Source organism: Lissotriton vulgaris, chromosome 5 (assembly GCF_964263255.1).
Source record: "Lissotriton vulgaris chromosome 5, aLisVul1.2, whole genome shotgun sequence".
Taxonomy (NCBI): domain Eukaryota; kingdom Metazoa; phylum Chordata; class Amphibia; order Caudata; family Salamandridae; genus Lissotriton; species Lissotriton vulgaris.
Genome location: NC_141693.1, coordinates 1,369,169,778 through 1,369,196,824, shown reverse-complemented (window position 1 = coordinate 1,369,196,824; position 27,047 = coordinate 1,369,169,778). Strand labels below are relative to the sequence as shown.

At 43.2% G+C, this 27,047-nt stretch overlaps 1 protein-coding gene across 2 annotated transcripts in view; it reads right to left on the bottom strand.

The window, feature by feature from the left end:
* The window catches only part of PTPN22 (protein tyrosine phosphatase non-receptor type 22), a 605,270-nt gene that overhangs the window by 110,634 nt on the left and 467,589 nt on the right, over positions 1 to 27,047 (bottom strand). Inside the window, exon 18 of one of the 2 annotated variants that reach the window (XM_086923319.1) lies at positions 22,375 to 22,434. The exons of the other annotated variant lie outside the window; for it this stretch is intronic. Within the exon in view, the coding sequence (XP_086779445.1) occupies positions 22,375 to 22,434 (60 nt within the window). The remainder of the gene's footprint in view (positions 1 to 22,374; positions 22,435 to 27,047) is intronic. 2 annotated transcript variants of the gene reach the window in all.

The following is a 27,047-nucleotide window of genomic DNA, read 5'->3' as shown; positions in this document are numbered from 1 at the left end:
ACCACAACCAAGTTCAAGTGGCAAAAAAGACCAATTTTTGAGCGTCTTTTAGGATGGTTCAGAAGGTAATTACAGTAACTTCAATATTACACTGTCTCATTCATTATGTTGGCACTCAGTGAATCCGGGTTCTGGTATAAACCATCTTGTAGTGGTAGAGTTGTGTACAACAAGATGTATAATGTAAATGAGACAATGTATTGTTGTTGTTTTTTTAAAATATTTTTAATAAATGAATGAGAACTTTTTAAAATGTGTGTTTGTAAATACATTCATGTTGAACCCAGTCTGACACTCAAAAAATGTGTAAATTTGGTAACCTGCGCATAGACGAGATCCCTTCCCCTACCTGTGGAATGTCTCTTTATGGGACAAAGTAATAGAAATTGGTTGTAAAGTTCAGGAAAAGGAGTTTTTGCTTTCTTTGATTGTTGACCCAATCCTTTTTCCTGATAAAAAAGGGTATCTCACTCCCTATCACAGATATTTCAGCACAGTTATTCAACTGGGGAGTTTTGTTCTCTCTTTCTTACCCTAGTAGTGAGGCGTTAACAATACGCAATTGTCCTAAGTTAACATGGATAATTTCAAAGTCTTAAGTTTTTCTGAGGACCATTTTAATAAATTAACCAACGGTCCAGTCAAAACTGTGAATACCATAACCCCAACCAATACCAGTGAGGAACAGTGGAAAGAGTTATGGAATCTTAAGAAAAAGGTTATCAGAACAGAATTACATTCTGATTTCTTGATTGATTATTGCATCAGATGAACCAGGGCCAGCAACGCCCATACATGAGGACCAGGAGTCAGAAAACATGGGACTATCAGTCGAAACTAAGGCTCCAATTATCAATTTATCAAATAGGAATATGACACAAGAGGAAATCAGTTTACTAGAGAAAGGATTGGGATTTGCTATAGCGGGACCCCCAGATAGATTCACATTAGAAAGGGATCTACAAAATCTGGTGCGTAAAATCAGACTCCAGAAATATTTTGAGGGAAAAGAGAAAGCCCCCGCGGATAATAACCTAAATCACTGTGGACGCCCCTGAGCTCCATGGTGAACACAAATGTGGAAATCTTTGAGAAAGTTGTGGAAAGGGGTTTGGAAGAAATTTTAGCACAAAAGACCTGGGTAAAGAATAATCTGGCTTCTCACCTTCTTTGTGGTCAGCCATCTTACTGTTTAAAGCTGGGTTACTAGGGACAATCATTTGGGCTGGATCCAGTTAACAGGGCGGTCAAACCTCTACATCATTATTATTACAGGTATGCCTCCTTCTAGGTGACATAAAAAAAAATGTAGTTTCTTATATAGCGCACGTATCACCACAAAGGGTATCTCGGCGCTTGCTTTGGGAACCCGTCCTGGTTTTTCCCTGTGGGATAGCCCAGCTGGGCACCCCCAAGGTGAAAGCCAGGCATCCTGCTGCGGGGCCGTAGGGGAGATTGAGTAAGCTATTGCCCAGAGTTGCAGAGCGTGAACCTCTGATTCAAGTAGGCACCGAAGCGAGAATTATCAGGTCCGTGGACATTTGGGCTCCAAACCCTGCCGCGTCGTGAATTGAACCCTGGTCCTGGGCTGACCTCTGCTTCTGGGTCTGCCTCCTCTAACCAGTGAGCCACAATTCTCCACAGTTCTTTAATTGTAAAAATATTAATATTATTGGCCAAAGATTTCGCCGAAAGATTTTGGTGGGACAGCTTTTCATTTTACTGCTGATAATGGCTCACTTATTGTGACAGATACATTCTCCATCAGTTCTCCAAGTGTTTGTTCCTATATGTTTCATGCTTCCATGCGGCAGTTGACTTTGAGTTTTATCTCCAATTAAAAAGATATTGCCTAACACACCACCACTATAGAGAGGGGAAAGATGAGTGTGGCAGCCGACATGAACACCATTACAGACAGTAGCGCTCCTGGAGGGCCACTGTGCCAAGGACATCAATTAACATCCAGGAATAGCTACCATATCACAGGCAGATGTGGCTAACGCATGGGCCTGTCTATTCTATTATCCTACTAGTCTGCACCAATACCAGTCGGAGAGTAGCTGATGCCAGACATGGTTTGGAGTCACCACAAGGGAGGGATCCTGAACTTCCACCAACCCTCCAGACACCTGAATTCTGCCTCCCTCGCACATGCTCCCTGCATCTGCCAAACTACAGTGGAGGATGATCCTTCTCTTACCTCGTCGCTAAGTACTGGAACAACCTCCCCATGCACCTTTGAATATCATTCTCTCTCCCGGATTTCAGAAGGGCACTCAAGACCTAACTCTTTGACTGATGCAAGCCATAACCTAATGCCTAGAAACCCTTGCAGATGATTAGAAGCACTCTACAAATCAGAGTTCATTGATTAATTGAGGGTTAGCCCATTACCATAGTCAAATCTCTGAGGGAACACAGGGAACTGTTTTGCCATGTTGGCTTCTGCTTGAAAATGGCACAGTGGTAAAACATACAAGACGTGCTGCAAAAGTGGGTAGAGTCACCCCTGGGAACATTTATCCCATTGGTTAGGCAGTGGCCAGATGTTTCCCCCCACCGACAGGCTGGCACTGGACACTTATGGGGCACCCCCAGAACCTTCCTCAGATTACTACTGGACCTGTGGAAGATCAGATGTTGACTCAATCTGTTTTCTGTGAACTTGAAGACTGAACCTGCTTTCTCTCATGTACCAAGGACAAAGATGTGGACTCAAGGGTCATGAGGGTGACCTCCGGCTAGGGCTAAAGGTAACCAGTAAGCTCCAAGAGGCGTTTTCCTACATTCCCAGCTGCAGTGCTCAAATGTGTCTTGACCCCCCAAATACCATCCCAAAGGTCCTGGGCCCTTGGCTGCAGTCAAAATGTTCTCCTTCTGAGGTTTCCTGACACCTAGGATGATCCAATCCACTGGGACCTCCCAGAGAAGGTGTTCTGCCTCTTGGAGTCCTCTTTGTCTATAGCCTGTAGCCTTATACTACTGGGAGAGTCCAAGCTGCATCAAAATTGAATGACTAACTCCTATGTAGAAAAGTATCTGACTGGCGAGGCACATTCTCTGGGTGTTCTCCCACGCGTTGCATTTCCGCCAAAAGACAAGGGCTTCATTGACACCTTGTCCTTTGGCCACAGCCTGCTGTCTTGCCCCTCTCAGGATTTTTGACTTTCATTCCAGAGACTAATTTCGAAGGTAACACTTTTCACAGGGATGAACCTGGTCCCTGTATCTGACCTGCACTCCATCGTGGTTGGCCTTAAACCTTACCCTTGTCCAGTCTGCCTTAAATCTAACACATGTCCCAGTTCATCTCAACCAGATGACCGCAGTTGGCAGTTAATGCTTTTGGCTCTATTTTGAACCATAACGTTTGAAAAATTCGTAACCCCTGTTTTTCTTATTGGATTTTTGTCAATTTGGTGTCTTTTAATATATTCAAATATTCTCTATTTGTAAAATTGGTTTGGGCTTTTTCTTGTGTTGTGTTTTTATTTTATTACTATTTGAGTTTTGCATAAATACTTTACACATTACAGTCTGCCCACCAGAGGGTTAAGCACAGGTTTAAAAATGGACTTTTGTGGTCCCCTCTGACAAGGATTTTGATTATTACCTGAAGTAGGTTCTCTACCCACTATGCTCATACACTTGTCCTAAAGGTTTCTTCTATTTCATAGATTCACTTGATTCTCTGCTACTTTTTATTTAACAAATATGTTTTCCTACATTAGGTGTCTGCCAATGTTGCAGAGGCATGACTCAGGGCCCCGAATCTCCTGCTATGCTGTGGTTTACGGGGGTGCTGGTCCTGAGGGGCCTCCCTCAGCAACCTGTCACCTTTGCAAGAAAGGTGTCTATGGATGTGAAGAAGAGATCTTTCCATGTACTTCATAAGGGGCCCACGCAGGTGTCATTACCTCTCCAACATTGGTAATGATTATTTTAAAAAGTCTAAATGGCCGATTGGAATTAATTCCTACCATGAACTCATTAAAATATGATGTTAATTAAATAATTAACCTCTAAAGACAGAGATATGATAACCCAAGGATTACTAGGGACCAAGGGTAGTTGAAGCTATAAGGAGCAAGGATCCCAACGAACTGAATATTAGCAAATAATAGTTTGGGACCATAACAATAATGCCCAGGAATCATACAAGGACTTCTTATAAAAAATACTTTATGTGCATGGGAAAGTAAAAAAAAAAACAGGGCACACCTATACAGGCAACAAACAAACAGGCAAAAAGGTTTTGTGATAACAGAAAATACATCACTCTGACCTGCCTGGCTATGTAAAATTATTTCTTGGGTAGAAGAGTGTTGGTTTTGAAACGAAAAGTGACTTCTTGATGTGATGTATTTACCGTGGAAAAAAACATCTTTTTACATGTTTGTTTGTGTATTAACTTTTCAGGTGCTCCCTGTAGGGGTGCGCACTGCTACAAATCATTTTTACTTTCTAATATGAATAAACTAATTATAGTAGGAATTCCTTATATGATTTTCGAGCATTAATAATATGTTCCCAGATTATTAGCTACTAAAATTCAGTTCTTGGGGACCATTGTTCCCTACAGCCTTATTTTATTAACTCTCGCAGTTTTTATAGGGCCTCATAAAAGGACTGTGAATGCAGCCACACCGGAGAGATGTTGACTTTGAGTCAGAAGTGATGCTATCTATCTTCGTCTCCTGCCTGCTGAGAATTAAAGCATGGCACCACGATGATCAAAGGTTGTTCCAGGGGTGCCTGCTTTCCTCGCTCAAGCTCATAGCTTTCTTCTGGAAGAGCACTACAAATTTACTATTCACTTGGTCTCACCACTACAAACATTTCACATTGCCCTGCCAGAAAGGTGCCCTGTTTTGCAGTCATGTCCCTCAAGTTTAATTCTCTACAATCTGCGTTGCTCTTCAGTGGCTTGATGTGTTTGTTTACATTATGGAGATATTCTAGAGCTCTCCCCCTCACTTCCTAATTAATTGCTGTTGATGTCTTATGGAGACATGGAGCCTGTGCCTGCCTTTCATACACACAGACTAGTCTTTCAGTCCTCACACAGGAGTGGGCTCATTCACTTCTCACAATGTGCAGAAAACTGTTGCCAATTAATGCTGATGTATATGTGAATGGTTGTATTGAGATGAAGGATGCTGCCTATACGGTTTGGCGATATGGGAGTGCGGGTGTAGGGAAACTGTCCAGAAATCTGCAGTAATAAGGGCACCTGTAACACCCACTATGTGTGTATTTTTTTTTACTAAAGTCCTTCATAGCTGTGCATTTGGAACACCAGTCACTGGAAAGTGACGTTGCTTTGTCTCTGGAGTAAAATTAGAATTGGCCTTTAATTTTCAAAATAAAACACACATTTCCAGATGTCCTTGACGAAACATCAAACAATGATATCTCCAGAGGTGTGCTATAGAAATACCACCATGAGGTTGGGGCTTGACTTGAGAAAGGACTTGAATGTCTGAGCCAGATCTTTGTCAATCTTCAATGAGGCCTGCCTCTACCACATATGGGCATCTAGCCAGTGGCCTCCTGTGTCAGACAGGAACCATACTGGTAGATACAGAGGTACAGGGCAAGCCCCACTTTTTAATGCTTGCATGGTTCAGCAAAAGGTACCCCTGCAGGACCACACAGAGGGTGAACTGATTCCTCCTGTGGGTGTTCACCGGAGATCTTGCTCGGACATGCAGGATTAAGTGTAAATATGATCATTTTTCCAAACATCAGATACAAATTCAGACTTAGAAATCCTTTTAATTTAAAAATGAAAGAAATGCATGTAACAGAGTTTGGGTTCATCTAGGGCCAGAAGTGTGCCTATCTGGTCGCAAAGTATTGGTTGCAAACTGCGAACAGTATTTTTTGGTCCAGTAAAGATTTTTAAGAACTGTCAATGTAATTTAAAAATCGGAATCGTTATGGCTCGCAATCTAAACTACCTCATGAATATCGATGAAGTAGGTCACAAATTTTAAATCACTATGATTCGATGCCATCACAGGGATGGTGGCCAAATGGGGCCAGCAGACCACCGTGCCTGTGATGGGATTTCAAGAAGGTAAACTTCTTTTTATAAATATTTCCCTTTTGTGAATGAATTAACACAACAACTTTGGGGTTCCTATTGTTTATGACTGCTATTTCAGTCCTGATCCATTGAGTCCTGATACATTGATATTGTGACCGTCCTAACGCTCTCAGTAGCGGTCGTTTCCCAAGCTCCCTGCTCTCCTGTGGTATCGTTGGGCTGCACTCTTTGCTTTGCTCTGAGCATTTCATAACTGCTAGCTGCTGTATGTCACAGCGCTGTACTGCGATAAGCATTGTCGAGTATTTGAAATAATTATGGCGCTTTACCTGACTTAAGCACTGTTTTATTTATTTGCGCAGTCCCAGTTGTAGCGCTTGCTGTGTAGCTTTGAATGTAATTTGCATTGCTCGTTTTGTGCATCGATATTTGTAGCGCTTTCATCACAGATTGTTTAAGCTCATTAATTTGTCTTTGTGCCCCATCCTGTTTCTAGTTTCACTTTTGCTGCCATTTTGTTGTTGTTGTGCCTCGGAGCCCGTCCTCTACACCCCGCTCCCGCCTCCCAGCTGATCCTCCCTCGTCCTTTCCCCCCTCCACTCTCCACTTATGACAGATGCATTTGCGCGCAGCGTTCACGCGCAGCGAACGCGCCCCATGCGCACCGAAGGTGTGCCAAAGGTAAGCCTGTCTACGCCCGTCCGCGCCTGGACCGCGCCCAGCGCCATACCCCCTGGTCCTCGCAAATCCCACTCCAGCTGCATAACGTACGATGCTGCTTCCCTCTCGGCACTCAACCCCGGCCGCCTCCAAGACTGCTACCAAGCCGCACCAGTACACTCCCATGGACCTTTCACCTGCCTCTCCTTCAAGTTCGACTGCATCAAGACCCACACCAAATCCACAAAGTCCAAACAGAGCTCTGACACTAACCACCTCAAGTGCATCCTGCTCAACACCCGCTCGGTCCACAAACACGCCATTGAACTTTGGAACCTTCTCAACACCACATCACCGGACGTCGCCTTCCTTACAGAAACCTGGATGAATGCATCATCAACTCCCGACATCGCCATAGCCATCCCGGACGGCTACAAGATCATCCGAAAGGACCGCACCATCCAAACAGGAGGAGGCATCGCCATCGTACATAAGAATACCATCCGCATCACGACCAGCTCAGACGATCACCTCGCAGCCGCCGAACACCTTCACTTCCAGATCCACACTGACTCCAAAACCACACTCAGAGGCACCCTCATCTACAGACCGCCAGGACCCCGCCCTCAATTCAGCGAAGACATCACTGACTTCATCAGCCCACACGCCCTCTCATCTGAGGACTACATTCTACTGGGAGACCTCAACTTCCACCTGGAAAAGAAAAATGACAGCAACACCACCACCCTCCTGGACAATTTGGCCAATCTCGGACTAATACAACTTGTTGACTCCCCCACCCACTATGCCGGGCACACGCTCGACCCAATCTTCACCTCCAGCAAGCACATCTCCTTCAACCACACCACAGCTCTCCATTGGACGGACCAAAGCTGCGTTCAATTCAACTACAAAAAGACAACGACCCACAACCTCCCACAACCAATACCCCGAAGAAACTGGAACAAAATTACCACCGACCAGCTCCTCACTTCGCTCCACAAAAATCCTCCTGCAAAATCATCGGACCCAAACCAGGCTGCCGCCAAGCTCACACAATGGATCACCCACAGCGCCGACGAACTAGCACCCTTGAAAAACCATCAAATAAGGCAAAGTAACAAAAAAGCCCCCTGGTTCAACGATGACCTTAAGACATCCAAGAAGTTCTGTCATACTCTCGAGAAAGCCTGGAGAAAAAACCCAACCAATGACAACCTGACCACCTTCAAGAACGCCACCCGCAAACACCACCAACTGATCTGATCCACCAAGAAATCAGCATTCAAAGATCAACTTGACAACAACGCCCACAACAGCAAGGAACTATTCAACATCGTCAAAGAATTTACCAACCCCTCCGCCGGTACCAACGACATCACCCCATCCCAAGACCTCTGCGACTCCCTAGCCTCTTTCTTCCACAACAAAATCGCCGACATACATAACAGCTTTGAAAACCAATCAGGAGACCAGTCCACTCCACCCACCCCTGAACCAAATCCCGCCTCTAACAACCTTTGCGCCTGGACCCAATCACCACTGAAGACACCATCCGCCTGATGAACACCATCCACTCAGGATCGCCTACCGACCCATGTCCCCACCACATTTTCAACAAAGCAAACTCCATCATCGCACCCCATCTCCGAGACGTCATCAACTGCTCCCTCAACTCTGCTACCTTCCCGGAAAGTTGGAAACACACCGAACTCAGCGCCCTTCGAAAGAAACCCACAGCAGACGCCACTGAACTTAAGAACTACCGTCCCATCCCGCTCCTCCCATTCCCTGCCAAAGTCATCGAGAAAGCCGTCAACAATCAGCTAGCCGCCTTCCTCGAATCCAACAAATCCCGCGACCCCTCACAGTCCGGCTTCCGAGTCACACACAGCACCGAAACCGCACTCATCGCAGCAACAGACAACATTCGAACACTTCTGGACAACGGGGAAACAGTTGACCTCATCCTACTTGACCTCTCCGCAGCCTTCGACACAGTCTGTCATAGCACCCTCATACAACGCCTCAGCAACATCGGAATACAAGGAAAAGCATTGGACTGGATCATCTCGTTCCTCGCCGGAAGAACACAGAGAGTCCGCCTCCCCGCTTTTAGATCAGAATCCTCCGAAGTCATCTGCGGCATACCCCAAGGATCATCACTCAGCCCCACCCTCTTCAACGTATACATGAGTCCCCTCGCAACCATCGCGCGACAACACAACCTCAACATCATCTCCTACGCCGGCGACACCCAGCTGATCCTCTCCCCCACCAAAGAACCAAACACCGCCAAAACCAACTTACACAAAGGAATGAAAGATGTCGCCGAGTGGATGAAGGACAGCCATCTAAAACTGAACTCGGACAAAACGGAAGTCCTAATCTTAGGCTCATCCCCCTCTGCTTGGGATGACTCATGGTGGCCACCGGCCCTGGGAAACGTACCCAAACCAACGGACCATGCACATAACCTGGGCTTCATCCTGGACTCCTCCCTCTCGATGACCAGGCAAGTAAATGCCGTTTCCTCATCATTCTTCAACATCCTACGCATGCTCAAAAAAATATTCCGCTGGATACCCACCGAAACAAGAAAAAAGGTCACCCACGCACTAGTCACAAGCCGACTGGATTACGGCAACACCCTCTACGCCGGAACCACTGCCAAACTACAGAAAAACTCCAACGCATCCAAAACGCCTCAGTCAGACTCATACTTGACATCCCCCGCCAGGCTCACATTTCCGGTCACCTGAAAGACCTCCACTGGCTCCCCGTCAATAAGAGGATAACGTTCCGACTCCTCACCCACGCACACAAATCCCTCTACGGCCTAGGACCCGAATGCCTAAACACGCGCCTGTCCTTTTACTCCCCCACCCGCCAACTTTGTTCATCCAATCAGGCCCTCGCTGCTATTCCGCGCATCAACAGATCCACCATGGGGGCACGATCCTTCTCCTACTTAGCCGCCAAAACCTGGAATTCTCTCCCCACCCATCTCCGCCTTACACAGAACCACCTCTCCTTCAGAAAGCAACTTAAAACTTGGATATTCGATAAATAAAGTACCCCCCTCCCCTCCATCAAGCGCCTTGAGACCCTCTGGGTGAGTAGTGCACTATACAAATCTCTGAACTTGAACTTGAACTATACATATGGATAGGTTGCTATATGGAAGACAGTTAGTAAAAAGGTATCAACTCCTAAAAATGGTTTAATACATTTCTATTGGTGCTTTTTTCTAACTCTTCCTTTGTATAGTTCTTATGAGGTAAGAGCGCTCAATATGGGGAGTATTTACATGGGAAAGTATTTAATATGCCAAAGAAAAACACATTTTGCAAAGAATAGACACATGCTTTACTAAATAAAAAGAAGAAATGGCTCAAAAATTGTGTGCCAATATACGCAGACCACATCAACACTTGTCGTACACAGCTTACTTATAATTATACATTCTTATGCTGTTGCATCAAACACACAAAAGGTGATGGGGTAATGCTGCTATTTATTTAATGGCTGGCCATCATTCGGGGTAGCATTCCAAACCATTGCTCTTATGCCCCATGCCACGATTAGGCTCAGCAATATGCAAATCAGCTGTGCTACTCAGGTTCTCTCTGAATCGGAATACAAGCTGCCCAAGGTCAGTTTCGCTTTAGTTAGGGCTCTTCAGTTGGGTGTAGCAGTCAGTGCTTATTTTGAGCCAGTGATTTCTAGTGCTTGGCACTGGCACTTTATTGTCAGCAACTGCTCTTATAGCAGCCTGCCACATGGTGGCACTCGTATAATTTTGTGAGGAACACAACAACAGATGTGTAATAATTACATATACATTAAAATCACTATAACTGTTAACCAAAGCTAAAAGAATTGCATGGGTGGCATGCGTTAGTGGTTTTTGATGTCTATTTAAAGTCTGAATTGCCACACTTGTGTGAGTGTGATGGTTAGTTGGGATGGTACTGACATTGTCAGCGCTGCCTGGGGCAATTGATGGTACACGGGGGAGTGGCCTCCTGACAAAGGCCCTGGCACTTATTTATTTATAAATTAAGTACTGGTGCAGCTTGATTCCAGTGACACAGTGAGCAAGGGAACTACGTCTAGGCCCACCCTAAGGTGATCAGAGAAATGCTTACATAATGAATAACCACCATCAATTTGTCGGGGTATCATTCCAGCCCATTGTTCTTTTGCCCACCATGCCACCTCAAAATAGAATCAGCCATATGCAAATTAGTCTTGGTCCCGCTCTGGTAGGAACAGTCAAGCCCAAACTGCCAGGCCAGGACCTCTCTGCAACAAGCAACCCAGGATTGGTTTTGCCCTTATTGGGGTTTATCAGTCTGGTGCAGCTTGGTTCCAGGGGTATGGTGAACATAGGAACCGGATTGGGCATAGCCATGTCCATGTATGGCAGTACATCAAACACACAAACAGTGATGGAAGGAATGCTTGCAGTGTAACCACTGGCATCAATTCCATTTCAACGCATTGTTCTTTTGCCCACCATGCTGCCTCAGATTAGACTCAGCCATATGCAATTCAGTCTTTGTCCAACTGGAATATGTACAATGCAGCCCCAAACTGTCGTGCCAAGTCTCCTCTCTGAACCCAAGCACATTCAAACCAAGACTGGTTTCACTTTAGTTGGAGCTCTTCAGTTGGGTGCAGCTTGATTCCAGTGGCACTGTAAGCAAGGAACCGTCGTCTGTGCCTACCCATGTCCACTTAGGGTGGTACATCAAATGCACAAAAGTTGATGGATGTAATGATTGCAATATGTTTATCCATGGGCAATCACTCAGGTTAGCATTCCAATCCATTGTTGTTTTGAATCCATGCTACATCAGATTAGACTCAGCCATATGCAAATCAATGTTGGTCCTGTTCCAATGGGAAGTTGGAACTGGCCATCAGATGTTGGGTTACACAGCTGAATCAGGACCGAATGGCACATACCTTCTTTTGGAGGGCTTTCTCCATTGTAATGAGGGCAGCTACATGCTTTGAATCTGCATATAATTTGTTCTGATGGTGAAACCTTTACAAAACAAACAAACTTTCAACAACGATACTAACTGTGTGGAGTGGAGTGGAGTGGAGTGGTGTGGCTCACTGGTTAGAGGCGGCAGACCCAGAAGCAGAGGACGGCCCGGGACCAGGGTTCAATCCCCGACACGGCAGGGTCGTGAACCAGGGTCAGCGGACTCGATAATTCTCGCCTTGGTGCCTACTCTAACCAGGGATCACATTCGGTAACTCTGGGCATTAGCTTGCCTCATCTCCACAACGGCCCCCCACAAACGCCAGGGATGCCTGGTTTCACCTTGGAGATACCCAGGAGGGAACATCTCACAGGGAAAGCCAGGACGGGTTCCCCAGCGGTCTATAGCGCCAGGACGCCTCCGGGTAGCAGTGCGCTTTACAAGACACATACATTTACATTTACATTCACATTAACTCATAAATATTTATGAGAGGAAAGTAGTCTACCACAAAGTTCTGATTGCACTTCAAAGATCAGCAGGGAATCTAAGTCTGCCATCTGCCTTCTGAGGGATGGCCACTGGAGATCAACTATTCATTTATTTAGTGTATTTGAGTGAAAGTGAGAACAGCCAAGTTTTCAACTGCTTATGAAAATAAAGAAAATTGGCTTGACTTTTAAGATGCAAGGGCAATCTATTCCAAAGATTGCAGGTTGTGTAACCAAACTCCAACCACCCCAAGACCAAGTGCCTAAGACCACCATGACTGGTTCCAGAATGAAACCCCTTTACCAAAATGGAGGATCTAATTTTTGGGAGAATTCAGCTTTAAACAGTTCCCACGAATTCAGCTGACAATGGCTGTCATGCACCTATTAAACGCACTTGTGACCTCTCCCACATTACTGGAGATTGACACAATGATCTAAGTGTTGTCAACGTACGCTGCTGTGGAAAATCTGAATGAGTGGAAACTTTGCTAATTCAGCCACATAAATATTAAACAGCATAGGGCTGAGAGATGACTCAGGGGGACCCCATAAGCCAGGCAAAAAGATTTCTGAACAAAATTCCAACGGCCATCTTTTGTTCTCGACCACATAAAAACGACGAGAGAAGATCAAAAGCTTATATGGAAATCCCAATGTGGCCTACCACTTTAGAAGGCTGACCATATAGAACACCACAGAGAGATCCAAAAGGACAACTGGGCCTTCCCACCATTATCCATGAAAGCCCTAATCTCTTCTGAGACTGTGACCAGAGCAATCTCAGTGCTGTGGTCCTGAACTGACGCCGAACTGTGCCTCATTCAATATTTTATTTTTCTCTAAGTGTCCTGACAGACTTTTATTGAGATGTGTCTCAATTACTTTTGCTGGGAATGGTAATCGTGATATAGGTCAATATTTATTGTCTATTAGAAGAACCAGTGCCGGCTTTTTCAACAGTGGGAAGCCATCTTCCAGTCTTCCAGTCATCTTCTCCTTTTTTCTAAAACCGTAACAACCTTGCTTTTTCCCTCTGCCATTTTTAGCACCAGGTAGCACAGTAGCTCTCATAGTGATTCGTAATTTCATTCAGTTGCACAAATGGCTGGACTGGGAACCAAAAAAAGCCCTAGCAAATTTTGTCAGACCAGCCCCCATACTCTGTGTAGTGAGCGAGCCTGACTAGTGCGGGGGAGGAGGGGTTTGGAGGGTTCTCTCACAAGGAAATGCAAAAATGGTGAGTTTTACAAAACAGTTTTTATTATAGAATCTTGTCCAATTAATGAATATAGATTGGAGACATGGTTGCATAGCTCAATGAATGAATAAATAGTTGGATGAATAAAGAGTAGGTGAGTGAATTAATCCAAGAATGGATAACAATAAATAAAGACATTTAACTAGGTAGAGCAAACGGTCTTGGTACTGTGATTAAGAATGGGGGATCTAGTTTTCATTTTAGCTTCTGCATTAAAACATCACTGTCCCTAAACTCTACAACCACCAGTCCTTAATACACATGCATAGCCCGGATAATGTACTGAAAACCCTCTGAGGCTGCAGGCATACTCCCTCTAGGCACTCCAGACAACACTGAATTTAGAACCAGTGCACCAGGACAGCCCACAAACACAAAGAGACCACACCATTGGCATACACTCATTATGCAAATGACCAACAGATAATACTGCATTGGTAGCTTACCGGGAGCAGAACCTCTCCTTATTTCCTACTGTAATTTTCTCCTCTTTGGCTCAACATCCTGTGATTCCAGGCAAATCACTTAACCTCTCCGTGCCTTCCATAAATGAATGTCTCCTTAACTGGTGTTCATGAAAAACGCTGGTGTTGATGATCAAGTGCCAGTGCTGAGCACCAGAAACTGCCGGCCAAAATTAAGCACTGCTGCAAGTCTGTGCTGCAGTGGACTGTGGTCCGAGAGGAGCAGAAGAGCAGTGATGCGGCAGGTGGCAGGTACTTTTTTTAATTTGTTTTTTTGTGGATGTGAAGGTACATCAACTCACACCTTTGTTTTGTGAATCCGTTTAAATACTGCCAGTCAGGTATACTACCTGTTTTAAAATCAGTCTGTTTATAGCTATGCAAGTAATAACTCATAATAGCGTACCCAGCTTCCTTAACTTTGTGTTTTTTTTTCAACAAAGCTTCTTGTGCCAACCTGATTTAATATGTAAGAAATGTGTTTATTTGATGGAATATATGGATTAAGTGCCTTTAAGAATTCATCATAAACATTAAGTTTTGATCTAAAGCAGGATAAATAAATAAATATACAATGGCAAAATTGTACAAAGTGAAGCCAGGAAACCTTGCATCAATCCCCGCTTCTCCTTTACCACATTGACTACAGGCAATTAACTTATTTCACAGTTACTACTTTTCGTTCATCATCACAGGAGAGCACCTTGCAATACATCAGTTCAGGTTACGTGCTGTATAAAGCATCAAACAGAAAAGAAATATTATGAATTTTGCAGCTCTTTATAATATATGTAAGGGAACTGTGTTATGCAATTTAAATTGCAATAAATGATGGTGGTGCAGCTCGTGGTCAGGCTCTTAGAGCCCACCAGCAACCCCCTTATTCTCCGTCCCCAATCTCCCTGTGCCAGGTCAAAGCCCTGAGGGCAGAGGGCAGTGCTGCCCAGTGCTTAATTTGTGCCGGTGCTGCTGCCCCGGCTCTGCTGCAACGCTGCAGGAGACAGGCGGCAACTAAATGCAAAAGCAAATGGTTTTAAAGTGAGCATTGTCTTACTCAGCAAGCTTTAAAACCAATGGCTTTTAATTTGAGGGTGGAAACATGAATAGCCTACAGAAACAACCCATAGCTCCAGAATTAGAACCATCCTCTACTTTCGCAGCCAGAGGCAGGGGAAATACCTGGTCCACGATAGGATCAGTCCAGACCTAGTTTCTTAGCAGCACAACCTTTGTTACAGAACGCTGAACTAACACAAGCTCTTGCCCAAACGGATGATTGGGACACACTAACTGACAAGAAAAGGGAACAAATCCGTACAGCCATACACGGTATTATCATGACCGAATACTTGAGATCCAAAACTGCTCCAAGAGGTCTGTGGGTCAACAACCCACCAATAATATTCTTACATGACCTAGCATTCCGACGTGATTGGTCTTCCATCTCTTGGAAATGTACCCTAGACTATTTGGTCTTAATAGTTAAAACGGCCTAGAGACTTTCAGATGCACTATTAGTCCAAATTCAAACATGTGAAAATGAACTGAAAAAGGGCATTAATCCCTTAGTTTAAAAGAAGAAACTTGAAGAGATTACAAAAGAGATGGACGAAACACAGGAATTTATTATGCAGAGTAAACTTCAGAAACTAGAAAAGGATCTGAAAAAATTCAGTCAAGAACGTATGCATCCTTATTCCAAAAAGGATTACACCGCTACTGATACTGGTTCAGATTATGAGTCTACTGGTTGGAACTCTTCGGATGGCTCGGAAGGGAGCTCTGATGAATCTACTACAAGAAGGGGACGCAACAACTTTTGATACCGCCGTCCCCGTAGAGGCAATAGGGGACAGAGACCACCTTTCTTTCATGGTAATCATATTCCTTTTTTCCAACCTTACATGCCACAATTTGGCGGGTGGTTCAATCCCTACAACCAAGATATGCGACAGCCACCACAAATGGATAATCAACATATGGCTGGCATGGGACACCAACATCAACAACAACAGCCTTTTTTATTGAGAGGCCAGAACCAATCCCGGGGAAGAAAGAAAAATCTAACCTGGCAAGACCAACAGCCCAACGTCCAAACACGCAGCATTTCATCAGCCCAGCCAGGGACAAGCAAGAAGAATCACTAATCGTCAATTAATCAGAGTTGACCTTAACCAGAGACCAAACTAACATCCTCAATAAAGGTTTGGGATTTGTCCCCACCCCACCTTTGGACACTTTCACAGTGAAATGTGAAATAGCAGAGTTCTGTAGAACACTGAAACTGAAGGCTTTCTTTTCAGGTATGGAACAAAAACAAAATGAAGGTGACACAACACTCAGGAGAAAATCTACATTCAATCCCCCAAACAGCTCTGTCCCAATCGAAATACAAACATCTGAACAAGCTCTCCTGAAAGGGATAGACAACATTGACAATAAGAAGAAAAAGACTTTCCAAAATCTGAATAAAAAAGAACGCCTAGCACTTGAAGAACTACAAAACAACAACGCCATAATCAACAAACCGGCGGACAAGGGGGGAGGGGTAGTAATTTTGACCAAAGAAGGATATGACCAACAATGCCTCGCACTGTTATCTGATACGAAATTTTTACAAGAGACTAGATACAGACCCTACTGACAGACTGACAAACACTGTCGCTATAATGATCCATGAGGCAGAACTTAACATGTGGATCTCCAAGAAGGAAGCTGAATTTTTAACACCAAAAGAACGAACCAAAAACACCTTTCTTCTACTCACTAACTAAGACCCACAAAAATAAATCTCAACCTCCAGGACGCCCGATAGTCTCGGGAATTGGTTCTATATTAGAGCCATTATCTAAGTTCGCAGATGAATACCTAAAGCCCCTTGTACAAAAGACCCCAACATATCTGAAAGATACTCGTGACCGCTTGACTCAGATTGCGGGAAGAGACTTTGACTCAAAAACAATGCTACTTGTAGGATTAGACGTAGAGTTATTATACGCTAGTCTTCCCCAAGATGATACACTGCAGATGCTGGAAGACCTTTTATTTATGGAAAATTGGACACACAACACCCCCAGAAACTTTGTACTTGAATGCTGTCGGCTAGCTTTAAAGGAGAACTATTTTGAATATAATGGAGATGTGTTTCTGCAATGCCATGGCACATCCATGGGCAGTGCTTTTGCCCCTTCGGTAGCTGGACTCTATGTGAGTCAATTTGAGAGCCAGTTTGTACTGAATGACAACAACCCATACGTTTCCAGTATTTTATACTGGAAATGTTATATTGACGATATCCTACTGATTTGGCAGGTTGATAAAGATTTGAACCAATTCATAGAGTGGCTGAATGGCAGAGATCATTGGTTAAAATTCACTTTCACCTCAAACAACCAAAGGATAGATTTTCTAGACCTTACCATCTTCACCGAAAACGGCATACTGGAAACAAAAACGTATACGAAACCAACCGCAAAGAACAGCCTTTTGTCCTATAAAAGTTACCATCTCAAACCCTTGCGGGACAATCTCCCCTACAGCCAATTTCTCAGGCTAAAACGTAATTGCAGTAAGAGCAGTGATTACTTACAACAAGCACAAGAACTGAGCCAAAAACTAAGAACTAGAGAATACACAAGATCCACCATTTCTAAGTGTCGCAAGCGAGCCAGACACCAACCGAGGGAGTGCCGCCTACAAACCAATCACAAAGAACCAATCAAGGATTTGGTTACATGCGTAACAACTTACTGCCCAGCAACCTATGAGGTACAAAAATTGATCAAGAAGAACTGGCGAATAATCTCATCCGGAAAATACAATTGGCCAAAACCAAGGTTCGCAAATAAACAGACAAAAAATCTTAAGGATGTGTTGGTACACACACGCCCGGTGAAGAGAAAAATCACACCAAAAATCAGAGACATGAATATGATGCCCATCACAGGACACTACCCCTGCGGGACATGTGTGGTGTGCAAACTTACAAACACAACAAAGACACTGCAACTTACAGAAACACTAGTCTGGACCCGAAGACAACACACCAATTGTAATTCCACACATGTGGTATATTTGGTGAGCTGCCCATGCCAACAAAAGTATGTGGGCATGACCTGTAGAAAAGTAAAGTTAAGAATTGGAGAGCACAAGAGCAATATAAGAATGAAGAAAAATACCACCAAACTATGCTTCCACTTTGTAGAAGCAGGCCATGACTGTGAAGAACTGAGATGGACAGTCTTGGAAATGTTGACAGACAAAACTAGGAATGCCGAAAAATATTGTTTGAGAAGGAACAAAGGTGGGTGAATCGCCTCCAGACACACCTCACAGGCCTGAACGACAATATACCGTGGCACCAATTTACATAAACCCATTTTGTCTATTGTGCCCTCACTGAATTGCATCAGAAGAAAAGATAGACCTTAACGGCACACTACATAGAGTACACATCCACTAACATCTACCCATCTCTATCTGGAATCAGAAACTTACAGTTACGTATAATATCTAGCGTAAACATTTACTACCCAGTCCCCTTTTTCTATACCCATTTGACATTAATGGATAGTGACCCTAAATAATGAACAAGACCATTACTTATAACCCATAAGTAAGTTCCATCCATCCTTCTGACCCTTATCTCTAAAGAACTCGGGTCTGTAAATTTCGCCAGAACGTTTGTTTTGCTATTTAGCAATCCGTATTGTAATACATTTGAACACATACAGTATTTCACGACATTAATACTTTGTAAAATATTAGGAGTAACAACATAGTCGCTTGTTCCAATAATCATTTACTCTTGGCCGCAAACAAACTCATATTCTATCTTAGCGGAATACTGAGAATTTGTTCTCACATACTATACCGCAATACATAAAGTTTTCCTCTTTTGAATAAAACACGAAAGACTTGAGTCCTATCTCTATTGAGAATTTGTTTAAAACAGGAAGGGGGAGTGTCCTTCGTACATCCTACACGCGGGTGAGAATGGCGGCAGAGCGTCGCGGGTGAGAATGGCGGCAGAGCGTTACCAAAAACAAATAGAATAGTAATGTGCCCGAATCCATTATTTACTACTTTTCCTCATCCCACGTTTTCTATCCTCCATAGCTCGGGCTTATATTACCCATGCACCCTGAGGACAAACTTAATCTCTTATAGCAAGGTAACTTTTCCCTGCACGTAAGACCAAGCGCCATCAAGTTTGTATAATAAGTTCTCATTTTTACTATCATTATTGAGTTTGTCGGCATTATACTGACACAGTAATGACGAAATTAGAACTTCCTCTGTATTACAAGGTATGCACTAGAAATTTTTAAAGCCTCTGCCTCTAACGAGGACATAGACGAATGTTACTATATAATGTTTTCGCAATGATGCTGGCTTGATTTCTGAGTGAAGGGTGGCGACTTTCTGCTCATTGTTTAGCGAGATTTAACAGTTGGAAAACCAATACAATCTGACAACCGTGTCCATTTCTAACGTGAATGTTTACATAATTAGAGATATCGATGTGGTGATACTAATCAGAATGCGTGCCTACTTTCTTATTGTTACCAAAAATCGCTGTTTCCTCACCGTTTCGCAATAGAACTCTTACTGTACCCAGCAAGGACCCATTGTGCCTCCTAGGTTTCCCTCTTTCATTTCTGTCTAGAGTGCTAATAATGTGATGCACGTTGATTTGTCTATCCCTCTAAAATTAGAGAACATTTATAGTGCTATATTGTACCGTTTTTCACATTCATAACATGGATGTTTGTTTCTTAATTTTTTTAGGAACCTAAAGTATTAGTTCAGTCAAGTGTTGAGAATTTATACACTTTTTCGAAAATTACACAAATGGTGTAAGTACTTACCTGTTGTCTTGTATGTCCTGACGAATGCTCTATAGACCAGAAAGAGCCAGAAAGAGCAGAAACATGTTGACTGTTCTTTTAAAGATATGAGGTGATCCAGTAACTTGATTGACCACAGTATCAAATTCGTTTTAACAAACATTACCTCTCCTTTTATCTTAAATTTTCTTTTTGAGAGACATTGTTTTTTACCTCAAAAAGATTTGTTCTTGTTTTTTCTGCACCTTCCCTCTGGGGGTGTCCTTTATTCTCTAGACACTGCTACCCAGACCAGAGGTTGCCTCAGGATGAGGCTGGCATATAGCACAAAATTGGGCACCCGATGACTATGCCATAACGCTGATAGTGGGCGGACAACAGATATACACCGCAAATAATATCAGAGCATTTATGAGGGTGTTCCATTACAACCAATGGTTATGAAGCTACAAGTGTCCATTCTCATTTCTGATTAAACTGACTATTGCAATGGGGAACTGAATGGACCTCTTTTTCCTCCTCCCTACTGATTGATCACTTCTAGTTTCCATCACTTCTGAGACAAATGTGCTCAGAAACAGTGCATTGGGCACTCCAAGCAAAGCCGATTGAGGACAAATGTAGGAAGAAGTTTCACAGCATGTTTACTCTTTCACAACGATTAAAATAATCACTCCAAAGAACCCAGTAGCATCATTTTTTGAAAATGATTGAGCTGTTGAAATTGAAGTTGGACATTTGGATATTGGCTGGCTCAGACACATTTCTGGCACCAAAATATGTCTTTCAGAATTATGTATAGTGTGAATTTTTTTCATTTTATAACACGTTTTTCATTGGTATAACGTTAGGGACACTGGTCTATACTTAGTATTGCGATCACCTACTTAATTTGCACTATGGAATAATGATGTCATATTTTTATTCAATGCTGGTCCTTTTATAGGTTAGCTGTTCACTTTGACGTTTGTAAAACAATGGGGTTAATGTCATTTTAAAACCCTTGTTCTATTTTACTAAATACATTACGATGTAAGGGCATTTTTAATTTCGATAATTTACACAGATGCCCACGGCTTCACTGCCTTTCTAGATGAGGTAAAGTAAGGAATGTTTCGCAAATGTTTTCAATAGGAGTATGAATTTCTCAAAGACACGCCTTCATGCAGAAGATATATTTTCTTAAGTGAAAAATAATGAAAACATGTTCAAAATCCTATATTGCAAGTGTAATGTGAACATTCATGATATATAATCCCAGTTGCTAGGTTTTCAATGTACATATATTTTTCTGAAAAGATCCTACACAATACAGCATTAATATACTCTGTCAATCTAAGCGTAACATATATAACAGTGTATAACCTTGATAAGTTGGTATCAATTTTTTAGAGGCATACAACAGAGATGAGTTTGTACAAAAGTTTATTTTCTTTTAATTTATGCATGTATTCTTATTACAATATAACAATTTCCGTCAGGACTGTGTGTACCCCTATTTCAAAACAATTATAAATACAAAGACAGAGATCGTTGTACTACACGGTCCTGATCAGTATGCACGAACAACAGCTGATACGTGTTTTGTCACATCCAGTGACTTCCTCAAGGCTCGCAGAAATTGTTTCAATAGTCGTAGTGATATTGCTAAATACGGGACAGAAAGCCTATGGCTAGGGACAGCGGACTTAAATGTAAGGGGCCTATTACAGACCGGTCCGACTTTAACATATTGTTGAGATTTCATGAAAATATTTTGGGGGATATACGGATCCCCTGGCCCTTAATCGTGGGTCGGGTGACTGCTCCTTTGGGATTACCATATCACTAACAATGTATTGGGATGTCAGCCAATATTACTGAAGAAACAAATATGAAATACAATTAGACTGTGCATCGTGATCTGTTTTATCCTAGCATTTGTAGCAAATCCATTGGTAACTGCATTTGGGCCTAACTTCGTGGACTTTCCCAGTCCAACAAGTGAAGATTTTATGGGCAATATATAAAAACACTGTTGGATTTGGATGCCACAACCAAGTCCTGTATTAGTCTATGAAGGGATATGGTCGGTTATCACTACGACTATTGAAACAATTTCTGAAAGCCTTGAGGAAGTCTTTTGTACCAACTCATCTCTGTTGTATGCCTCTAAAAAATTGAATTTCGAGTTGTATGATACCAACTTATCAAGGTTATACACTGTTATAAATTTTACGCTTAGAGTGCCGGTGTATATTAATGCTGGAACGTATCTCACAGACACTGGATTTAGTTCCTGTGTATCTGTGTACCCAAGGTATTAGGGTACACTTTACTCTTAGTGGCACTGGTAGAATCTTGCCAACTGTCGGATATACGCAGTAGTTTTTACCATTCATTTGGTTGCCCAGTTTACTTGTACAACTTTTGAGGTGCGACCCCCAGTTACACTAATACCCATTCTCAGGTCCTACTCAATGCTCACTTTGCACACATTTTCTTTGTGATCCAAAAAACAATGTGCATTTTTGCATTTTCACAATATGGGTATCAAGCAGTTCGGGGAAGAAACATTGATCTTGCTGTATCAGTCTAATAGAGAAATTAGTTACCACATGGTGAAATTTCGTGTGAAAGAGCTGCTTGTCTAAACTGTTCATGGAATTTATTTTCTGTTAAAAGGAAATTGAGAAAGATTCATATAAATTTACACGTACCAAGTAGCGACATGTAAAACTTTCTGTAGAATATACATTTTTATTTCTATGTAATTATAACAGAGAAAATAATTTGATAATAGAGAACGCTTAATTTCCATCCAAGGATGTGGAGATCCCGACAGATTTTCTGGATTCCAATGGCATCTGGGATGTGTCTGGGTTCATATATAGAGATGGTGTCTAACATCCCGCTGAGGGCATGCATCATCCACAAACCGGATAAATCTGAATATAAATTCTGTGTAGGTCACCTCATAGCTTCAGATATTTACATCAGCGTGAAAACTAATATTGGAAGGACACATTATTTCAGATGTTCCTTCCCAGAGTAACATAGTTGGCACATGAACTGCCTAACTGTGACACATATGAAAGCAATCATGTAGTTAAGGAGGCCACCCTGTTGAGCGAGTCTCACATTAAGAGTGGCCAGGAAAATTCCCCGCTATTTCAACACCACCGGAAATACAACTACTGGGGTTCTGGCGCATTTCAGGGGCAGGGATATAATGGAGATTACAAGATGTTGGGGAATAAGACATTGGCTGCAGTGTTTCTGTGCTGATTCCCACTTGTTTTGGCCAGATATTTCAGGTAGAGATCTTCCCTGGTAAAAGCGGCCGACATCTATGTGTGTAACACCACAACTCATAATTCTGGTGACCCCTGGGGCCACCTGCATTGTTGGATTCATAGTGAGGTCCTAAGTGGCGTTTTGCAGCTGCTGGGGAGATGCCCACTTCCTACTGGGAGGTGACTGTATAATGTCGCACATACTATGATTACTAATTATATTGCCTACTTTAACAAGAAATACTTGTGTATGAATCCTTTGTATGCAGTATGGTTAACAACACAGTGAAAGTTTTGAATTCCCCCAGTAATAACCGAGTAGCGACTAGTACAGGGTTCTCCAATGTCAGTGCTGGACCGGATCCATGCCAGATTTTTAGTATATCCATATTTAGACATACATAGTTATCTTTGAAATCTGGCATGGATCCGGCCCTCCAGATCGACATGAACTACTGATGGAGCTATGCTCTGCACAGGGCTGCACAGCAAAACACACAAGATGATGAACAGAATGTTGCACAATGGCAAAACATGCACCCCCAGTCAAGAGATCTGGGTTTAATCCATCGTAATTTTGCTCACCAAGCCACCCCAGCTCAGACAAAGCCATATGGAAATCAGTCTTGACCCTGTGCCTCATGGGAACAGTCCAGCCCGTACTGCCAAACCATGTCTTCCCTGGACTGGAATCAAGCATCCTAGGACCGGTTTCTGGCTATCAGCCGTCTTTAGCCAGGATAGCTTGACTCCAGTGGCTTAGTGAGCATGGGACCCACGTTTGGGCATACCCTTCCCTCATAGGGTGAACAGCAAAACACACAAGATGATGGATGGAATGTTGCACAATGGCAAAACATTCATCCCAGTCACGAGATCTGGGTTTAATCCATCGTTATTTTGCTCACCAAGCCACCCCAGTTCAGATATGGCCATATGCAAATCAGTCTTGACCCTGTGCCTCATGGGAACAGTCTAGTCCGAAATGCCAAGCCATGTCTTCCCTGGACCAGAATCAAGCATCCTAGGACTGGTTTGAGGCTATGAGCCGTCTTCAGCCAGGATAGCTTGACTCCAGTGGCTTAGTGAGCATGGGACCCACATCTGGGCATACCCTTCCCACATAGGGTGAACAGCAAAACACACAAGATGATGGACGGAATGTTGCACAATGGCAAAACATTCAGCCCCAGTCAAGAGATCTGGGTTTAATCCATTGTTATTTTGCTCACCAAGCCACCCCAGTTCAGACATGGCCATATGCAATTCAGTCTTGACCCTGTGCCTCATGGGAACAGTCCAGCCTGAACTGCCAAGCCATGTCTTCCCTGGACCGGAATCAAGCATCCTAGGACCGGTTTCTGGCTATCAGCCATCTTCAGCCAGGATAGCTTGATTCCAGTGGCTTAGTGAGCATGGGACGCATGTCTGGGCATACCCTTCCCACATAGGGTGAACAGCAAAACACACAAAATGATGGGCGAAATGTTGCACAATGGCAAAACATTCACCCCCAGTCAAGAGATCTGGGTATAATCCATCGTTATTTTGCTCACCAAGCCACACCAGGGCAGACATGGCCATATGCAAATCAGTCTTGACCCTGTGCCTCATGGGAACAGTCCAGTTCGAACTGCCAAGCCATGTCCTCCCTAGACAGGGGTGTGGCATAAAGTGCTCCAGAAGTGCTCTGTACTCTGCATTACCTGCTTATCAATGTAATGTCTGTTATTAAAATCTCCAGTGCTATAGTCTTGGGCAAACGTGAGATCTGTCTACAAAACAGGGGTGTTTTCAAATACATCCATTTACAACTATACTTTTCAACCTGTGTAAAAAGCGAGGGATGTGGATACAACTGTTAGATATACTCAAATGGCAAGAGGACTGATCATAATATTTACCCTTCAAACTGCACAAGAAAATATGCAAACATGCAGCCACTATGACTGATTCAGTCATGGCACTAATATGCATTCTGCGTGGATAGAAAGCTGAAATCTTATGAACTTATAGTCAGATTGTGTTTTTGTTCATTATTTTGAAAAACAGAACTTAATGTGATAAATGTGAAATGCTTTGCTAATGATGCACCGGAGAAAGTTCTGAACTGAGCAAGAAATTACCACTACCTCGATAACCGATATAGTGGTGAGAATCCTGTTCCTGAAGGGAGTACTATGCAAGACCTACTCCCTACACAGGCACTAGCTACATCACCCTAATGCAGTATACATATGTGAGAATAATATGTAACAAAGTCCTCTGAGGTGGGCACATGAAGGCAATAGCAAGCAATTTCACTCCTAGCATCCACTTCCAGATCTTCATTTGGATCACAATGGACATTAAAAACAAACAAAAATGTATATATATTTATCCATAAGAAAGATGCTCACAAACTTTTGAGGCGCCACACACAGCGTAATTTTTCTCCTTTTATTGGCAGGTTTTAAGGGGTTACAGCTCTGCCCTCCAAGCATGAAATCAGCCTTGTCCATCAAATACTTCCAAACGTGTTTCGGGCTTTCATTAGCCCTTGTTCACTGGCACTGGACTTAGGCCACAGCAAAAGTTTAACATCACACCTGCAGCATCTTTCTGATGGATATTTATAAATATATATATATATATATATATAGCTAGTGAAGAAGACTGTTCGGTCGAAACGCGTTGCCAATAATAACTGTTATCACGAACCCTGGTGTGCAAGTGTTTCTTTCTTATATATATATCTCAACAGATGCTGCCAGAGAAAGGCAGCTGGCCCTTTAAGACCTTATGAGCATTTAGGCCTTGAATTAAAAGCGTCCAGAAGGGTCCAACTGCTGGGTGGTTTATTGTTTGAATTTAATGTGTTGATGATAAGAGAGGTGTTGGCAGAATAAACCGCGTGTTTAACTAAACATTTTTTAAACATTCACTTTCTCCATCTCTGTGTGTGGTATCATCACTACTGATATCTTTTTTATGTTCTTTTTATTAAACATATTCCACGTGGCATACAGCAAAACATCACCTGACATAGTCATATATTCATTCATTGACTGTTCAGTGGTGTTTGAAGAATCTCATGCCTAGCTGATTCCTCTTGTCTGGTATTAGTTCTGTTCCTCCATCCCTCTTTTAACTCTGTGCCCCCTAACTAGAAGAAGGGGGCACACATGCAAGTCTATCCAGGGCAACGTGGGTGGTGATGGGGAGAAGTAGGGTAATACCAGCTACTCCACGGGTTATTCACTACACAAATGGAATGGTTGAATAACTAGGATACAGTGAAGATGTTGGGTTTAGTGGGTGAGCGTAGGTGTTTGTCCAGGATCTCGCCATGTTCCCCTGTTTTAGTCCGTCTCATTGGTGCAAGATTTCTTAACAGCCCACCATGTTGCCTCCCTGTTGTCTTTCAGTGATGCTTGGTTACAACTTCACTTGTGCTCTTTCAGTTGACCTGCTCACCCGCCCTCCACTTAAGTCCGTTCAAATGTTGTCTCTCCTTCTGGCTTCTCACTGTGGTCTGATGTGAGCAGTAGGATGAAACTTGCCTCACTGCGCCCTCACTGAACCTTTCCTGGTGCATTCTGCGACCTCAGTTCTCCAGGAAAACCTCTCCAAGAGTGCTCCTTGCACTCCAAGTAACTAGGTAGAGATCCTCTTCCATCTGCAGAAAGCAGTTGAACCTCTTAGGGTCCTCAAGGTGGTTCATGTAGCTTATCCCCTTCCATGCTGATGACAGAACGGTTCCGTCATCAGCATCGGTTGAGCTGTGCTGATGACGGAACCGTTCCGTCATGACTCCGCCCGCGCAAGGCGGAGTCAGCACAGGCGGGGAATACCCCCCGCACGCAAGGGGTTAAAGAAATCCATTGGTGTTGTTGGTGGATGGCTATCTATGCTCCTATGTGTTTGCAACTGTGTGGTACAAACAGGCTAAATGTTGTATTGTAGGAAGGAGTTCCAGTAAACTTGGTTAGGTTACAGATGAATACGTTTTT